We start from the raw sequence: 20,558 nt of genomic DNA, 5'->3' as shown, positions 1-20,558 counted from the left end.
CAATACTTTTTTTGGAGAAGATTCTTTAGGAGGTACCAATTATGGATGTGAACAAGCCCTTGCCATGCAGGGCTACCTCAGAGATAAAAGTAAGATTCACAACAGTTCAGAGAAGCAGCAGCAGCCTTCCCTTTGATAGCTCTCTGATAAGCCAAAAAAATAAACCCTAAGTGCTTTTCCTAAGAGCATTCGAGCCAGGTTGAGTGCTTCAATCTTCTTTTAGATAACTAAGAAGTTTTTGTTTATTCTGTTAGTATCAACCCTACTACTTTTCCCTCGGAGGAAGAATAAAAATTTTGCTGCTGCAGTAACTGAATCAAGCTAGAGCAAACACTGGCAGATTGGGAAATTTTCAGTTCAGCTTGACTTCAGCTAACAAACAGAAAATACATCACTTCATATAATTCAAAATCAAGACTTAGATACTTCATATCAAAAAGCATGGCACTGAATATTTTTATTGTATTGTACAATTACATATTATTCTATACAGACTAATAAAGCAAGATATCATAGCCACCACCCATTGCTCTTTCTTATTCACATTTCTGTAAGCAATTTGATATCAGAAATACAGCAGAATCATATTTAAGCAGAATAATAGTATTAAGACATAACCTCTCTCCTGTTATTTTCATCAGTCCCATGACACACTGAGTAAGAGTTCTAACTACTTCAAGTATAAATAGAATTTAAATGGCAATTTAAAAGAAAAGACAATGACTCACAACCAATAAGAGAACATTATGATGGTGATTCAAACCAATGTACAGGCTTGTCTGCTTCTAACTCTTGGTACTTTTTGACAATGGGAATAGTCTATCTATTTATAAATATTTTAAGTCCAGCGAACATTTTTAAAGGAATTTGCTAAGAGTGCTGTCTGTACTGGCACTAGGCTTGGTTTAAGAAGAGATGGTTCTACCTCCTTTTGATGCAATAATCCTTGTTGATTGGAGCTCAGGACAAGCCTTACCTTTGCAGTGTCTGTGTAGCACATCTAATGCAGCAATGAGGAACTCGTGTGCATCTTGTTGCTCGTACCCTGCTAAATGCCGTGCGTGAGTCCATACCAGGTGCAATAACCTATATGGAATGTGAGGAGATCGGTGCCCAGAGTAAAACTGCTCAAAGCAAAGAGAAGGACATGACTGTTAACAACTTGCACAGCTTCAGTGCATTTCATTATTAAAAAGTTAAATGAGTGCAATTAGTCAAATCAATTAAAACTGTTTAATTCTGATGGCCTTGATAATAAAGGAGAGAGAGACAGCTTTTGTCACAGACTACTGGAGAAGTGATCTCACAACTGAGCAGTTCAGTTTTCTCCCCTGAAATTCCATCAATTTGTGATGCATTAGCCTGAAAAATGTGGGGAGTGCAGGGAGTGGGGTAGACAGACACAAGCATCACTCACGATTTGCTTACTGATAACCACTGGATTTATTAAAATAGCCTGGGGAGGAAAGAAAGGAAAAAAATCCTGCATTTGAAAAGGATCAGCAGTTTCATTCACAAATTATGTGAATGAAATGCCCTCCCCATATCAGAACAAACACTGAAGATGAGAATATTAGATGCCAGCCAATCCGTGACCCACGGCAACTCTGCATCCAAATGCTGTGCACACTCCAATTTTATGGAAATATTTCCAAGCAGGGCAGCAGCTTCATGCCAGTACTGGCCTTTCACTGTAAAAGGCTTTAAAAACAACTTTATTGAGCCAGCTGTTTGCAGAGCTGAAGGTCCCCATTCAGTCAGTGATCCCCAAAGCCAGCTGCCATCCCTGCTCCAGCAGGGTGTCCCTGCCTGGGAATCTGGTGCTGGACCAGCTCCTGCATCTGCTCCTTCATCTGCTTCAGTCAGAATGTGATGAGCTGGCTCTGGAGTGACTAAAACTGCCCCAGGTGATTTTGCCAGAAGCACATTAGAGAGTGCACAGATGAATTATTCAGTCAGCACAGCCTGATGTGAAACACTCTTGCTGCTGGGGGGTGACACAGCTGGGGAGGGAAATCAGCACAGGGCAGGAGGACACTGCTCACAGAAACTTTTTAAATTTAAAAACCAGCCAGGTCCCACTTGAAAAAACCAACCAAACAAACATAAAAACCAACCCAACCAACCCCACCCACCCAAAAAAAACATGCCAAAAAACAACCCATGCTGAGGGTCTGTGTTTCCCTGGGTTGGGGTTCAGCCCTTCCTTTATCCCTGCACAGTGATACCAATTCCAAAAGCAAAGCAGGGATGCTTGTGGTGTCCCTGCAGGAGTCAGAAAAGCCCAGAAGAGTTTATTCACTTGACAGAGTAACATTTTATTTTTAATAAGTGAACATTTGTGAGTCTTTTTGCCTTCCCTCACCTTCAGCAAAGCTATCTGCCAGTAAATGCTGCCTGCAACACCACAGTTATGTTTTCCCAAGATCCTATCAAATCCATGGCAGCTTCTTTTCAGTTACTCTTCCCAAACAGAACACAGTAAGTGACAAATACACAGAATAAAATCAAGATTTAAACCCCCAGCAGTATAAAATTCTCATCCTTATTGGAAAAGTGAGCTTCCTTCCCCAGCCCAGAGTTTCTCCCTGCACAGTCTCTGAGCATTTTATGTGAGTCCAAGCACTGTGCTACAAACCTGCCAAGAGGAAACACTGTATTTTAAGGGACAGGTTGGCAAAAGGCAGCACAGTCTTCATCCACCTCATATTGGTAGGGTTTTCTACATGATTTTAGTGTATTTCCTCCCACAGAAATTTCTTCCTCACAAGCTCTACTCTTCCCAAACAAGAAGCTGCACCTCTGCAGCCAAACACCACAAAATGCTCCCATAAATACAAAGATCAATAGTTAACTCTGATGCCAACAAGGATGACACTGAGGGACTGGAGCAGGAGTGTGGTAATTGAAATCTGCTGATGCAGCTGCTGCTCAACATAATTCAGGGAACTGCAGCAATAAAACTTCCCTGTTCTGTCACTCCTTACAATTAGTCCCAGAGCTCTCCGGTCATTTTAACCACCAGCACTCCATGTAATTACTCCACTGCAGACACAAGACCTGCCAGCAGATTTTACATTCTCTGCTGCCTCAGTAGGATGAGAAGGATCTGACATGAAGCTTTAGCAAATTATTAACTATTATCACAAAAAAAACAAAACCAACCAAACCTAGAAATCTGCCTGGTAAGAATGTGGGGTGGGGGAAAAGCTTCACTGCTTGAATAAATATTAAATAAAACAAAGAATCTGAGTACATTCAATAACAATATTTTGACTGGAATGTATAAAACATCCATCCCATCTCTGTCATTTCCTTGCTGCTGGGAAGAACAGCCTATCAGGGCTGTTCCAATCCACAAAAAAGGAAAAGAGTCCATGTAAAGTCTTATTCCAACCTTTTCACTGAAGTGTGCAAATATAAACAGTGATGTATTTACAAGTCATCTTTAAAACACTTCAATGGCACAAGTGTTCCAAACATTTTGTTTTGTTTAAATTTGTTTTAAATTCAGCAGTATCAGTTGTTTATATTGGAAAGAAATAGTTTGAGCAATTTCAAAGTGCTGGGTAATACACTTCTTAATTGCTGTTCCAGGAAAAAAAAAGGGAGGGGGGGGAAAAGGAATAAACCAACCAGGATTCAAAGTATCCATTCTTACACATGGTCCAACTAAAAGTAATTTTGTTTTTCCACTTAAAACACTTGCTGTTGCATTCTAGCAAGAATCTAGGAGGGATTTAGAAAACTATAGGCTTTGTAATTTGCATTATTGTTACAAAAAATACACAGACACTAGTGAGGTTTTAAAACAAAACAAGACCCAACTGTACTACACATCTGTACTTATTTCTCCTCCTCCTGTCAAAAACAAGCACAGAAGTTTCTCAATTTTGTGAGCAAACAGATAAATTTGATTTATGCTGCACATGTATCTGCTAAACAGTCTCTGAGCTTTTAACTATGAGTTTATAGGCAGAAATCCTGTTCCAGGTTCAAGTCTTGAGAAGTCAAAAACTCCTCTTGAAAATTGATTCTCATTAAAGACTCTCAATTTTCTGGCAATTTACTAAGGATGAAAGGAATGGGCAACACATGGAACACATGCAAGAGAACACCTTCTGGATGTTTCCCAAAAAAATGATTCACAGAATCACAAAATACATTTTGCTTGCATGAACTTTCTATGTTCAACACTTATTTCAGGGAAAAGGTTTTACTAAATCAGCACAAACTCTGTATTTTCCATGACTAAATGCAAGGCTTCTGTCCATATAAAGAGCCTTAACTACATTCCCCCCCCCTCTTGTACCTTTGTTTCAACTTATTTTATGCATAAGTCACTTCAACAGTAGCATCTTCAGATATCAAAGCTATAAATCATCTCCTTTTCCCTCCTGGTTCTCACTTCTCAACTCTTCCCATGCTTGTGCTGTGCACTGTGATAGGCTCATGAGGATGAGTAATGATGGCAAAAAGTAGGTTTTGTTCCTTCCATCTCTGAGTGAATGCACTGCATTCTGCTCTACTCCCAGGTATTCTTACTATTCCAGTCACAGATCTTCTAATCCTACCTTCCTGAGTGGTCATTCTGAAAAGGATTTAGATAAACCTCAGGGTGTGGACCATCCTGAAATTAATTTTCATTGGTGAAGCAAAACTACAACACAAACACCAGTAGGTAAAGAGGAGTGCACCAACCCTTTCAGCCAAAAGGCTCAATGAATGGATTCTGTGTGATCTATCTTCCCTCCATCCAGCGGCACCACTATCTGTCATTCCCAAATCCTTTTCATTCCTTCTCTCAGTGTAAGTCATGTCACGATTCTATTGAGAAATTGGTTTCATGCAGCACAAATGAGAATGCTAATTGATGCAGTGAGATATTTTTAAAACAAACAGAGCTCAATGCTTGGTGTGTCTGCCAGAAAAGCTACCAGGAAAAAACCACCTCAGTCCTGAGAACCATCTGACAGTCATTACTCACCACCAACCTACTTCAAGGTGGAAGAACTTTGTAGTTCCTATTTATCACAGAGAAATCACTCAACCTCTATAACTACACGATCTTAAACAAAAAAAGAAATAAAGTGAGATGGGTAACTTCTGTTTAAGAGGCAAAAGAGCAAAACTTGCTTATTTATATATAGCAAGTTTAATTTAATGTTCAAAACAGTGTCGCTTTTTCTCCTGGAGAGCTCCCACTCAGGCACTCACCAGATCCCCTGGCATTCCATTTGCCTAAGATCACACCTTCAAAAAAGAAGGGTGGAGGGGAGATGAAATTAACCCTTGCCCTGATTGTTTGTCCCTGGGTAAAATGCTTTGGGATAACCACACCAGTTAATCCCGGTGGGAAAGCTATGTAGAAACAAGACAGAACCTGAATCAGAGTTTCCCTGGTAATTCAATTACAAAGGAATTCTTAACCATAGCACTGAGATCTCCTGGTTTGCCTTCCTTCACTCAGACCTCAGCTCTGCAAAGGCAGTGACAGAATCTTCATTACAATCACTGCATAGAGCTGGGACATCAAACATAGCCAGTCTGCTCCAAAAAATGCAAGATTTTCATTTTAATTCTGAATGCAGAGAAACTAAAACTCACTGGGAACAGAACTGTACAATGGGTGCTGACAGAGCCATAAGTACAACAAGGTATTTACTGGTTGTGAGTTAAAATACACCGAGTTGGTTACAGACCCAACAGCTTTGCTTAGGAGGATTAAGCTCCAGTTTTACTTCAAGGAGGTTGAGTCACTTTCTGTGTCCTCCCACAGCACATGGCTGCAGCATTTAATGTGAAATAAGGACAGGGACTATTGCTGTCTGCAGTCTGGTGTCACAGATATGGCTGTTCCCTCATCCATGCACTCTCCTGTAGCAGAACATTTAAGTAATAGAACTAATGCACGTGTAGGCATGAATTTGAAAATGAAGGCTGAGCTTCTCAAAGTTGTGTGTGAAATTAAACTTGGTTACAACTGAAACTAAAACAAATGCTGCATTCAAGCCCATTTTGGACAACAGCCTGTTCTTTGTTCCTTGCTCACAGTAGAGCAAAAGGCATCCTGAGCCATCAACAGGGCTCCACATACAAAAATGGAAACAAAAATCATTACCTAGAGAGTCTTGATCTTTCCTGCAGCCTCTCAATCTATAATGTAACACTCATTTCCCCTTTCCCAAGGGATTTTATAAAAAAAATGTATGTGTAAATAGAGTCTGGTGATGTTCATCAGCTTGAGACTTTATATCACTATTTGATGAAAGGATATCAAAAATATAACGAGGTTCCTTGTTTTTAAATAAGCAAATAGGTTTCTGCATTAATAGTGTATAGAAACTGGTATTTCTATTCCATGACTGATTTTTTTTATCTAGGCATTGTGGTATTTCCCCACTTAACTGCACATCTGGTTTCAATAACCCTACAGCTGCTACCTATTGGTCTGCTTGCCTTTGTTTTTACCTCCTTTCTTGACAGACTCAGGAGCAACTCAAAAATAGAACAAAAAATAAGAAATGTAACATACAGCTCTTGATAAACAACATGAAATGTGGTAAATCCTCAAAAGTCTTGAGTATGAGCAAAAAACAACTTTATACTGGAACAACTAAGGGGGCTTTACCTTCTTCTATGTATGTTTAACTCATCTGCAGTGACCAAAAAGAATAATTTCTGCTGAAAAAGGCACAGGAGTAAAATCAAATTGAAAATCACAAGATAAAGGTAAAGCTATTTCAGGTTGGTCAGAATGAACTTCCATGACAGCACATCCACAGAAAACCTGTTCTGTGTACAGATACCTCCAGCAATTTTAAATGGTCCATGAGAGCATGTACACTCCAGCTCTTTCTGGTTTTTTGGTTGGTTTTATTTTACTTACCAAGAAAGCAGATCTACCATTGAGGGCAGGGCACAGAACTGGGTTTGTTTTGAAAGACAGCTTAAAACTAGGAGCCCATGTCCACCCACAATCCTTACAGACAGGTAATAAAGCTCTTTGGCTATTTATTAAGGAAAAGCCTGTGCCTGTCTCACACAGCACAGACCAGACCTACAGAAAAGGCACACTGCAAAGCAAGTTTCCTGAGTGGGAAAGAAGTGCAGCTTGTACAGGGAAGACACAAACTGCAGCAACGCATTCATTTCTCTTTATCCTCCTTCCTGGCCTTTACTGGGTTTGCACAGAAAAGATGTTTCTGCCAGTGAACAAGCACTGAATTGAGATCTTTAAAATATTCATACAGACCTACCTAATCCCCTACCTTAAACCACAAGGATGTATACCACTACTTTATTCTCACTCCCATTATCACCCAAAGAGCTCATGACATATTTTCCAGTTACAACTTGCACCTTTAATTAAAGAACACATTAAGCTTTAAAACTAAGGACTCTCAGATCAGTCTCAGAAGAACAGGCAGCACTGTAATTATTTCCAATACCAGCTTTGCCTAAACAAGGGTGACTTCAGAATAGGACTTAAAAGCAATCAGTTTTCTTTTCAGCACCTGGATATTTTTGACAGTGAGGTCTCAATCTTTACTGTTCTGTTTTATTACATTTTGAAAGGAAACACGACTTGCATTCCCTTTATATTTGCAAACAGAACACAATTCCTTTTGGGGTGATAAACAGCATCTGCAACAAGGTGATGCTTTGTGGCAAACAGCACTCACCTCCTGAAAGAGCGTAGACATTTCACAGACCAGACATGAGCTGGGGCTTTGCATTTCACATTTGTGCCTGTCGGAGAGGAAGAAATCTCGCAGCAGTGGAGTGTGGGTAAGTGCCTGGACAATACAGTTCATAAAACATGTGTTCCCAAGATTGATTAGCCCTCGTAGACCTATAAAGACAGAATGGGGGAGGGGATGCATAAGCATTATCGAGTTTAAAAAGTGGTAGATTTGCATTTTTATATAGTTTTCGCAATATTGCTATGGATTTACTGGATTACATGCACAGCTCCAAATACAGTTTTATACTGGTTTAGGGAGGCTATTGGCATTTTTGTACTCAAGTCACAAGAAGCTGCAGAAGCTTTCTGAACTACACTAGGATTTCTTAAATTCTAAGAAACAAGGAAACCTAAAAATTCAGCAACACCAATACCATTATTTTGCAATGGCTGTTGTGCCACGTATCACCAAATTATGTCCCTCCCCAAGATTGATAACAAAGTACAAAGACAACAACTGGTATGTCAGTACAGTAAGAAACCAATACATTTAAAGAAATTGTTAAGTTTTCAGATTGTTTAAAAAGCTTTCCCCCATGCAGGTCACGAAGCCAGAGTAAGGTTTCTGTACTGTTACAATCATCATCTTTCTAAGACAGGCAGCAGAGGAAACAGCCCTGACAAACCAAGTCAGGCTACAACATCCAATGCAGACTTAGATTTTGTATAAAACCCAAGATCTGAACAGAACAACTTTAAAAAAGAAAATCTGAACAACATTAATTCCACACTCGTTTTAGGCAAATTAAACATTAATCTACAGCATACATCAAAAAATTCAACTTGGCATAAGAGGATTCATCACACCTTAAGTCAAACGTTCAGTAATGCCCAGAGATGATTCCTTGTGCTTGGAAACCAAGATGCTTAAAGGAAAGCTCTTTTGTTGCACAACAGAAGAGAGGTTAGGAGTGGGGAAAGCTTTTCAGTCATTTGCAAAGTCTAAGTGAGAAGAAAAACATGCTCAAATCCTTGAGTATTCTTCCAAAATGTTAACACAATACCACCATACAGGAGCACTAAACAAGAAGAGCATCAGGTGGCCAAGAATGCTTATTTTCAATCAACAACTTACTTTGAAACAAGATAAAATGCACCAACAGATACTACTCTGGTATTGATTTAAAAACAACATAGTCCTCTTCTGCAATAAAAATAGGATTACTACAAAACATTGAAAGAAAACACAGGATTACTGGACAGAGACCGAAGAATTTCCTTGTCATTCCATGGGATGAAAAAGCCTCTCAGTGGCAGTGCTGTGGCACTGGGAAGTGGTGCAGTTCCTGAGCAGTACAGCAGATAGTGCTCCAAGGGCTCTTTAGCATCCTGCAGCACTGGGGGGTGTGGTCCAGTTGCTGTTACCGACGAGGGCACCACACCAGCTCCAGCTGCACCCAGCTGAAGGCACGGACACACAGCACTCCTAAATTTTTCTTCCTGTTTATCTAAAGCAACATCAACCTGCTTCCAACAGCTTCCCTGTTCCTTCTGTTTACTCACAGGACAAAGTTTCTCATTATAGTATAGTGACTTCTACTGGGCAGAAGCTTGTTGCAATTATTTGCTTGATTTTCATGCTGGGAGGCAATAAGTGTGTGCACAACATTAGCAGAGTGTTAAATAGTTAATTTGTTGGAGCAGCTTGAAATACTGTGTGATGCTTCAGCTTGGTCCACAATCCTGTTTCAATTCCCAGTCTGCCTCTCTGCAAACAATGTCACAACAGGAGGGGGCTCGTGCTGTGCAAGTGGAGAAACATTTTGGTACCTCTTGCTTACCTCTCCCCTCGTTTTCTGCCATTTAAAATTGTCTGGGCTTATTTAAATCACAGGCTGTGCTCACAGGAGCCTGGAAGGCTCCCTGACATGCAGGGTATTTTAAGTCTCTCCCTATTTCTCCCTCTGGTTAGCACCAGATTTCAAAGCCAGTCTGTTCAGCACAGAAAACTAGAGGAAAACCAGTAGTCAATCTAGAGATTCCCCCTAGTGCTTTATGGTGTCTAATAGAGCAGTCACAAAAGCAAACACATAAAGGCAGCTTTTTGGAATCATTTATTAAGCACCATTTTTTACATGCCTGTGGCTGGACTGTTTTTCCCTGTGACCACAAGAACCATATCTTCCTCAAAGTTGCCACCAGGAGACAGTTACAGGCATCACACTCAGAAGGCTCTTGGTTTACTCTGCTTGCTTGGTCTTTGGTGTCACTTTTTCATGGATATAAATGGAGTGATTCATGTGCTGGGACTTCACTTGAATGAACCCAGACAAAGCAACCTGCAAAACAGACAAGGCTGAAATGTGAATACTCCAAACCCCAATAAAAATCAGAAAATGGTGATTTGTAGCAAAACATGAGAACTCACTCAGTTGAAAAGGGAAAAAGGGAAGGAGCACACATCAATCTTATCCTTGTGGGAGCAATGACTGCAGCTGCTGTACAGTCTTTTAAACTGGTGTTTGAAATGAAACAGGTATGAGGAACTACAGCTCAGGTACTGCTTAAGTAACTGCAGCACATTGAAAAACATCAGAATTTGATGTAGGTAAACCAAAGAGCTGACAGAACTCAGAACAACACATCCTCTTGTGCTTAACTTTTATGGGGAATAATGAGTTTTGTTGGAAAGAAAAACAGCTAAAAATGAAAGCCTGTACAGCACTCTGGTCAATAACACATTGAGAATGTAAAAGCTTTCTGCCTGCCACACCTATTCTTCCCTCCCCTTTAATAAAGCCTGGCAAGGTTTTGCTGGAACAGTCAAGCATTGCAACATGTGGGTCATAAATTAACAGAAAAATAACGTGCCAAAACCTCACATGCAGCAGTCCATTTCTGCTGGAGCACCAACAGTGGTGTCCACCAGGCTCTAGTGAGAGCACAGTGTGAAGAGTCTAAGGATTGCCAGCAGGCTCCAACCTTAACTAATAATAAAGCTCTAGTACTTTGCAAACTTCTGCTGTGCTTCATAGAATTGTCTTTATTGTTGTTTCTTATGAATTGTTTCTGAAATGAGCAAGGGCAACCTGTGAGACATTTAATACTTTCTAAACATGGATATGTGCTGTTGTGGTGAATGTACTTCACAGGAAAAGCAGTTTTAGCTCTGAACCTTGCTGATACAATTGTAAATATTGGAATAAATTAATGCTGCTGTCAAGACAAAATTGTCATATACAGTATAATCATAAAAGAAGGGAATATCTTTTAATCATCATGCACAGAATACAGACACTATTCTCATTCTGCCAAAAGCTGGGCAGGCAGGGCATAAACAAAGGCAAGAAATCTACTTTTGCAATGCCTTGAGCACAGCAAAACCAATCTGGGAAATTATTTGTACATTTGGTCTCAAGATTGGGTTCTGGCTGGCTTACCTTTGTCAGCTTCAGCTCTTCCATCTTCTTCCAGGAACAGGTTCTGTTCTTCCAATGCTCAAAGCAATAGATCTGCAACCTGGGCAAAAGCAGGTGGGATCCAGAACACTGGTACTGCCAGTCCACCCACACAGGGGAGATGAAAAATCCAAGACAAGATAAGGAAATTCCACTTCTCCATGAAATACAACTCTACAGCTATTAGAGGTGGGGAAGCAGGGAAATGAGAGGACCACACATGAATAGAAAATACAGAAAACCCAATCCTGCCCTCATGGAAGAGGCTCTGTTTGCCTCTAAATGCAGGCTTTGGGCTGGGACTGCAAAGACAGCAAACAAACCAGTCTGAACAAATGTTCCCATGCAGAAACCTGGGATTTAGTGGAATGAAGGTTCTGGAAGGAAGAGCAGCAGTCACTGGACAATGCACCTTGGTGGAACAACCAGGAGATCGTTCAGATGCACATGAAGCACAGGTTGGCAACACCTTAGAGCAATCTTTGTCCCCTACCCCCAGTCCTCCATCTGGTGTTGATGCTTCCCTGCAGCTCCATCAGACAGTGTCATAAGTCAGTGCAAGCTGAGGAAGAGCTCACTGAAATATTTAAAGACAGTTCAACATCACACTTGGAAACAAACAGTGTAGCACAGCAGTGAAGATTTCTAGAACAATTTTGGATCTTTATCCTATGTTCATCCAACAGGAATTGGCAACAACATTTAAGAGCATCTTTATGAGAGTATTTCAAGAGAAGACTGCCCTAGCACCTAAAACTACACCCAAATTCTCTCAGCTCTCAAGTTTCAGGTGTAGAACATATCACACATGACCTGAATGGAGCTGCCACAAACACTGATCCAGCCAGACCCAGAGCTGCTGTTCTACCTGCATGCCAGGAGCAGCAGTTTTGCTAATGGGGTTAGTGACAGCAATTATTTTCCAAAGCTAATCCCTTTTGAAATGTTAATACAAAAATACTAATTTCAGAAAGCAGCAGTATACAGACATGTGAAATTACAAGTCTACACAGGAAAACTCATCACATTGTGTGACACCAACGATGACGTGAGCGATCAAAAAAAACCTCAACTGTGAGGTTTTGTGAATTTATTCCCCAGCACTTCAGTTAAGCATCCTTTCTCAGGGACTGAAACCCACAAAAGCAGGAACACTGATTCAAATGAATGAAAACTTTTCCTTCAGCAGTTTTTACAGAACATTTTTTACAAGCTTACCAGTAACATATTTGGGTATTAAATTGTTTTGACGACTGTTTAAGAAACTTTTGCCACAGCAAAACTGAATGAAGAAACTTTAACCATGAGATCTTATAAAGTAATTGAACAATTCAACTACTTCCAGCAAACACAGAACATGCAATCTACCCTGAAAGAAAAAAATCTTGGGAGGGAGAAGAGAAAGAAAATATGTGATTCATTGATTCACATTGGTTCATCAGTAGATCTTTTTTACAATAGAGCAGTTTTGACAGCAACACCAAGCAAGGGATTACATGACAGATCAAGCAAGTGAAGATGAACACTCAGGGCAAGAATCTTTCCTTGCTGGGTTACTGCTGAACCAGGTGAAAACATCCTCATGCTTCCTCTTTTTTATTTTTCTGACTTGACTCCATTTCTCCAGCTATTCGGGGCTGCCAGGTCTGTCCTGCTCAGTCTGAATCATTGTAAATCCCTTTGGAAACAAACCACCTCCCCTGAGCTGTATCACCAGCACCACCTCCCACCCCCTGAGCTATTCCATCACCAAAAGGTACAACCTGGAGAGCTTCACTCTTCTGCTCTACCCAATTTTTAAGCTAAGCCTTTTAAATCACAAGTCAGAATAGAGTTCTAGAGCAATACATCTTAATTTAGAAAATGAGATCTATAGTGCATTTTTCAATTTTTTCTATATATGTTATATTCTATACATGAATATTCACTATTTCACTCCATTATCTAAAAATATCCCTTGAATATCATATCCATGTGTGTGCATCAAGATTCAAAGGCCTTGTTGAATCCTGCAGTTTTGGGAAGCTGAGAGGATGACAGAGGACATTGTATTTAGATAATATTGTTATAAAATTTTGGATTTCTTTTTCCTGTTTTAACTATAAGTATTTTCATTTGACACTGACAGGAATCAAATAAAAACCAGCCCCTTCATCTAAAATCCCTGATAATACAGAAGACACTGAGTCCAGAAGCAGTCAGCATAAGACAGTGAAGAATAAGTCATGTAAACAGAGAGAAAGTAAATTATACAACTATTTTAGATACATTGCATTGTGCACTGCACCAAAACTACAAGTTTATCCATTCCTGCATAGCAGAAAGGCAAATAAATCAGAAAAGGCCTTCTAGAATGGGAAAAAAGAAAAAAAGTCATCACAAAAAAAGAAATATTTGAATTTAAAATGAAATGCCATCTCTAACTTTCCCATTTCCAGCTAAAGTATTCTGGATCACTGCATTTTTTCCATTGCTACTGAAGTAAGAGATTGCTCAATAGCAAAAAATTTGCTTATGTGTACAAAAGGAAACTGTCCATGAGTTTGTTTCCAGTTGAGAACCCTGGAGTCCAACTACAGAAGCTGCTACACTGGAGGGAAGAAGAATATTCCATGAGTGGCACATGTACTGCAAAATCATTAACTGTGGAGAGAAAACAATATAGTCATTATTCCTCCCTGGATGTATCAACAGCACCAGAAGACAAGGACTATTTATAAGGCTGAATCATCCAACCCCCAAGTTCTCAGTCTTGGTGTGTCACTCCTGTTCAGAGCTGGTGGAATTCATCCTCATTACTGACCTGTTTCACTGCTACCACAGCTCTGCCCCCAGGCAAAATCAGCTCAGTCAGCCCCAAGGGGTGATCCAGACACAATTCCCTCTCTACCTGAGCAACTGGCAGCCCAAAGCCAGGGGAAAATGTGTCCCATGCACTGAATGCAGGCTGGCACCTCAACCAGGTGCTCTGACACAAACCTCCTTTTCCTAAGGTTCTCCTTCATGACCAAGGGTGGTTTTGTTTTTCTAAGAGAGAGTTAATTTCACACCTTCCAGATTTTAAGAGGTTCAAAATAAACAAAACAACACAGCTGTTCATATTTCCCAGTCTGTAAGAAAAATCTCACCTTATGTGTTTTGACTTAAATTCAACACTAAAAAGCATATTCAAGTGAATATGCTTTATTCAGGCTTACAGGGCAACTTCAAGTCTTTTTTTGGATAATTTCTGGCATATTTGTGTGCAACTGGGCAGTTCTGGAGCGACCTCAGCATTCCAAGGAGACTTTCCAGATTTATTCTTTATGTTGTGTTAGAACTGACATTCAGAAGTCAGTATTTTTATTCTTTTTCTCCATTAAAATATCCACAAACCCATGAAAAGTTACCAAATGGTAACAACCCACCTACATTACATTGCCAGGATAGATGCACAGTGAAATTTGCAGCAGTTCAACAGCAGGGAATAATACATTTTCTAGCACATCTATGAAGAGGACTTAGTTTATCCACACCACATGGAAACAACACCACTTACTGAAACACCAATAATGTTTTTCCAGCATTCAGTTTGCCCCACACCCCTCTTAGTTAACAGGGAATTGATTGTATTTTCTATTCTTATTCAATAGCTTCAGTGACATCACATAAATACACACTTAGAGAAGGGACAAACCACATCAGGACAGTGCAAATGTAATTGGAAGACAAAACAATAACTCAAGAGTAACTTGTTAAAGGGGAGAAACTATCTGAAATCAATTAAATTCAATAAAAACAATTGTGAAATAGGAAACAAGGAAAAATTAAGTGGACAAACAAAATAAGGAGCAATGGCTACAGTAACTCAGCCTCAATAACTTAATCTTAAGATGTAGTTCTACAAACAGCATTTTGGAACTTAACAGGAAAACAAGAAGGCCTGCAGATCATTCTGCTCAGGTGACAGGTAAATCTCAGCTGTAGGATGTCTGGAACTGAGTATCCATTTTAAAAAGAAATTATGCAAAGTCAAGGACATGAGTAAAAATTTGTATGGAATTAATATTTGAGACTGGAGAAACAACTGAAGAATCCACTGGTTGAGTTAATTAATTAAAACCAGATAGTGTGGGTGGAGGAACAGCCAGGCTGACAATTTTCAAGTATGTTACAGGCCACTACAATGAGGACTGTAATTAACTCCTGTGACCTACCAAAACTATAATAAAAAAAAGACTGGGCTCACAAGAAGTAAAATTTAATTAGATATTAAAAATAATTGTCTCAGTTAGGAAACATTGCAATGAGGGAGTTTGGGACTCTGAGTTGCTGGAGTGGTTCCAAAGGCAGCTCTTCCAGCCCAGTGCACCTGACTCAGGAGAGATGCTTGATGCCCTTCCCTGTTTCTCACCCTGCTCAGCCATTCAGACTTTTATCACAGCCTGGTACAAAGCACACAGAGCAGCTCTGGCTGGGAGGTGAGGGCACTGCCACACCACAGCTCAGCCCACCTGATGCCAGCTGCAAAGTGGTGTCACAGAAAGGCTGAACTCACCCCCTGCACACAGCAATGAGCCTCTGACCTCTGAGCAGCTTCACCCAGCTCACAGCCAGCCAGGACACAGTGCCAGAACAAGACAGGGATGTCAGTGCCCCCCCAAACCAGGCACCCCTCACCCCCTCTCCTGTAACAACCTCCCAGTGCAGGCAATGTCTGAAAGCCACAGGCTGAGCAGTGAACAGCTCTCATCCCTGGATCACTAAACCTCACAGCTCTGGAAACCAAAATTACCTGCCCTGCTGCTACTGAGGCAAGGAGGGAGAACAGGTAACAGCTGCTGCTGGAATGAGGGCTGCTAACTCTCCTCAATGTTATTTTTAGACTACATAGGTATTCTGTGCATGGGCTTTTGCATTTGTGGCTCAATGCATCATTCTCTCCATTTAGTAAAGCAAAAAAAGAGTCACAGGATAATGCAAAGAGATCGCCGGGGTCTGGTATTTTGATTCGTTACCTTTGTGCCACACATGCTACAGTGTGTCAAGGAAAATTTAAGTTTGCAGCTATCAGGAAGGTTTAAAATCAATTCTGGAAGAGCTCAATGGAGTCTGTGTATCATGCTGCACCTTCAATTAAAATCAATTCCATAACATTGACACAAGACTGGACCCAGGGTTCAGCACAGACGTGTTTGTGGGTTATTTAAAAAATTTCTATCAATGACACAGAAATAACCAGCAACAAATGGAGACAAGATTCAAGAAAGGTTGCTCTTTGCCAGATTAGGAGGAAAATGACATCTCTAAGCAATGACTACCAAAGATGGCTTTACTACAGATCCTTCCCCAGAGCAACAGCTTGGCCTTTCCACACATCCTACTCGGACAGGTATTGCTGGAGGAACCTAAGGGCAAGTGACATCCTAGGAGCAAACACATCAAACAAGTCACCAAGAGTATGATCCAACACCAAGTGTATCATTTTATATTATTATTGCACAGATGAAACCTCCGAGCCAAGAAAGACTCCTGAGTGTGCAGAGTGTGCCAGACACACCAAGTTCTCTCTATACTCTACTTCCAATACATCTATCTTTCAGCCAATTCCCAAACTGATGATGCCAGAACAGGAGCCTTTCCACTGCCCAGAGTTCTCATTCCTTGCCTTAGGGCACACTCCCTGTGATTTTATTCCCTGGGGTTGCTGTGTGTGTTCAGCAGTGTGCAAGCACTGTGCTCCTGATTCTCTGGAGGGGTGCAGATCATTAGGATTGGTTTTATTTCAGTTTCTCCAGGCCTAGACCACTTCACACAAGGCAAGAGATCTCCATGGACAGTGTGGGCTGTGAGGTTACAGTCTGTCACTAGTTTGCAGTGGCTGCATGCCCAGATTAAGACCAAGCACACAGGGCAGGAGCACTTGATGTCCTTTAAGTTCTCCTCCCTCTGATTTGGTGGCAATTGGCTCCTGTGTGCACACCCTCAGCTTGGTAAAATGAGTCAGCATTCCTAAAATATCTGGCAATACAAACAAACAAATCCCTTAAGGTTAATTTTTCATATGGCCTGTGTAAATAGAGAAGCTGTTTCAAGCAAGACAAGGGACTGCAAGTATCTCTTCCCTCTGAATTTAAATTAAGAAAAACGTGTTTCCAAAACAAAAAGTGAGGGGTTTTGATCAAGCCACTGAAAAGTGCATTCCATCTTTCACTAAAATCACAGGAAACAGATGTAGAAGTTCATGTGCTGTCATCTGATCTGTCCCTCAAATCAAAATTAACAGTACCTGCAATATTCCTGATAAATGTTCCTCTGAATTGTTTCTATATATCTTCAATGATGAGATTCTGCAATATTCCCTGATGCCTCTTGTATTCTGAAGTGTTTCAGTCTCATCTTTGTAAACAAAGTAAGTCTGACTTTAAGAACTGCAACAACATTAATATGAAAGATACACATACAATAAAACCTACAGATAAGCTCCCCTAATGCTACAGCTTCTGCATTAAAATAAATATAATGCTGCAAACAGCAACAGCTTTACAAAAGTTCCTAAAATGAGGGAGGAGACAACTTGTGCAAGATACTGGGTTATCACTGGTTTTCTCTATCTATATGGATTTACTGTCTCTCACTGCAGGCTTAAGTTTAAAATAAATGTGGGGAGAGGAAAAGAGGAGATAAAGGAAATGATCTCTGCATTGTTCAAGAGTAGTTTGGAACCTTTTGGTAAATCTCAAAGATGAGGACCAGGAGCACCCAGCAAATAACGGCTTTTTTTTTCCCCTTAAAGGTCCTGGAAAATGACAGGTTTTATGTCTGTAATTTTGTATTTCAGCATTTTTATTGACCATCTGCATTGTGAAATTGTTTTTCTCTCTCAGGTGTCAGGAAAAAAACAATGCAGTATGTTCTCAAATCCAGAAACCTACACAACATGTAATCATCCACAGCAACCATTTCCCTGTTTGATTCTCTCAGCTGAAATGAAGAAAGCTGAAAAAGACATTAAGTTCTGCAGCAGAACTGGAACTAAACTTCTCTGAATTCCTGTCCTGGCATATCAAGACCCACTGAGCAAATTTTGCCTGTTGTGCTTCAACCTGATCCAATCTCTGTCAGGATCTCTGAGCACTGAGCGAATGTACACACAGGAGAAGAAAAATCAAATCTATTACTAAATATCAAAGAATTATCTGATCCCTGTAAAAAATATCAATTGGCTGGAGGAGAAAGACACAATCATAGAACCTTGGAATGGTTTGGATTGGAAGAGAACTTAAAGATCTCATAACTCCAAACTGGCAGGGACACTTTCCACTAGAGACGTGGAAACATGTCACAATAAGAGCTTCAGAAACAAAAAGGCACCTAGTCCTGAAAAACAGAAAGAACAACAATGAAATGTCACATTAAGTATATGCACAGCTCAAAATGCCTTAGTTTACTACTGAAACCAGAGACTTCTCAACTCTGGCGCTCATTGTATACTCAGATATGCAAAGCTGAATAAATTTAAAGAAGTTGAATAAAGCTATGGAGAAGCTCTCAAAGCGACCAGGACCTGCCCTGTCTCACAGACTTTTTATAAAGACATTGAAGTCCTAGGAACCAGAGCATGAAAAAATAATTATTCTTGTAACTGCTGAAAGGTCAGGGAGAATAGACAGAAGACACTCAACACAAAAAAAAAGTAACAGTAGCAGGCAAAGAACAAAAATTATGTTTGTGAAAACACCTGGGTAATGAATCCAGAGCTTTATGACACTGGCCTTTAACAGCCAGTTAAGTTGTAGACCCTTCAAGGTGTTTTCCTCTGGCAAAAGAAAGCCTTTATACAAAACACTTCAAAAGGTGGAACAGAATAAGATATTCTCTTTGCCCTCCCCCAAAGCAGCCAAAGTGAAAAGCTCAGCAAGCTCTTGTGTGCTGTGCACAGAGCACAAGCCTTGCAGAGAGCCCTGTGCAGATGGCACCCATAAAGAACAAGAGGTACTCCCACCAAACTGACAAAATAAAATTCACACCCGCAGCCGTCCTTTCCCCCCAATATCACACCATATGCTGCCTACAAGTTTTTACCCTTCCTCCAAACAGATTTCACAAATTAATAACTTAAGGAGCAGGCTAAGCGCCAATGAAATTAAATGCATCCAAATATATTAATATGCACAAATTATTGTTGATGAACTGGCACAGAGCTCGTCCAACAATCCACAACACACAAACCATGCCACATGCTGTTTATGCATATTCCTGCTTGTAGTATATACTGTATCTACCTTCTGGCCACACAAAGCCAACTCTGGAACAGATAGGAAAGAGCAGAATGGAAGGTCAGAGTAAATATAATCCAAAAGCAATCCACAAAAGAACAAAACTGAGATGGGGATGATTGGCCTTGTTGAAAAGAGCACACTTGCTGTGCTGACACTGAGTTAATCAGGTGAAAATACAGTGGTAAATCAAGGGGTTTTTTTCAGACTGTTGGCCAGAGAGATCTATGGATGTTCCATCCCTGGAAGTGTCCAGGACAGGGCTTGGCACAGCCTGGGATAGTGGGAGGTGTCTTTGCCCATGGCAGGAGTTAGAACTGGATGAGCTTCCAACCCAACTCATTCTGTGATTCTGTGATTTATTAAAGATAAGAAAATGAACCTTCTCATGCTAAGGACACATCTCTGCCCATGACAAGACAACAGGCCCTTGTCTATAACCCCTGCAGCTCCATGGGCTAATTCACAACTTCCTTACCTGTAACAATGAATACCTCATGTAAATAAGGTATCTCAGAGGGCCATAATCACATTCTGGCTAAGTACTGTTGTTGGGTCTTTCCCTGGTAAGAAAATTTAGATTTCCACAAAACCCCATTCAAACAGATGACAAAGTCATCAACTGCATTTTTCATTGAAAGGCTCCTGTTTTGACTGCAAACTGAAGTTATATAATGACTTAGTGAAGAAAACACAGCACAGGAAAAAAAAACTAGCTAGCATTAGAGAAAGAGATAAGACAAATAATTGAGTCAGCAAACATTTTACACTTGAAATCAGCATTTCTGAAGGGAAAAGGAGCAGGTCTTTTTTTGGTGCTTTTATCCAACTGCATTTAAGTGATAAAGTTTCACCTGAAGAAGTGCACAGTTCAGGAAAATCAAATTGAAACACTGTCTGTAAACTAAAAATAATGTGTCTGGATCAGTAACAACCATGGATCTACTTCTAAAAAGTCCAGAGCAGGAAAATCAGGTTTAAGTTAGAAGTTTGGAACATGATCCAAGCCTTGGATCAAGAACCATGTCTTCTAAGGAATTTCCCATTGTGCTCCAGGCATCAGAGCAAACACACACAGGATTATCTTCCTTTGTCTCCAACCCCCAAGAACCACCTAGAGTTACAAAATTTAAGTATTTTCTATGCAGGTAATAG

At 40.3% G+C, this 20,558-nt stretch overlaps 1 protein-coding gene across 2 annotated transcripts in view; it reads right to left on the bottom strand.

Annotated features, from left to right (window-relative positions):
• USP22 (ubiquitin specific peptidase 22) overlaps positions 1-20,558 on the bottom strand; it is a 92,115-nt gene that overhangs the window by 17,137 nt on the left and 54,420 nt on the right. For both annotated transcript variants that reach the window (XM_079320466.1, XM_079320465.1), the window contains 2 exons: positions 7,686-7,855; positions 977-1,124 (listed from right to left, as the gene is read on the bottom strand). In XM_079320466.1, coding sequence (XP_079176592.1) covers positions 977-1,124; positions 7,686-7,855 — 318 coding nt within the window. The remainder of the gene's footprint in view (positions 1-976; positions 1,125-7,685; positions 7,856-20,558) is intronic.

Source organism: Erithacus rubecula (genome assembly GCF_903797595.1).
Source record: "Erithacus rubecula genome assembly, chromosome: 17".
NCBI classification, from domain to species: Eukaryota; Metazoa; Chordata; class Aves; order Passeriformes; family Muscicapidae; genus Erithacus; species Erithacus rubecula.
This window is presented reverse-complemented; position numbering and strand designations above follow the sequence as displayed.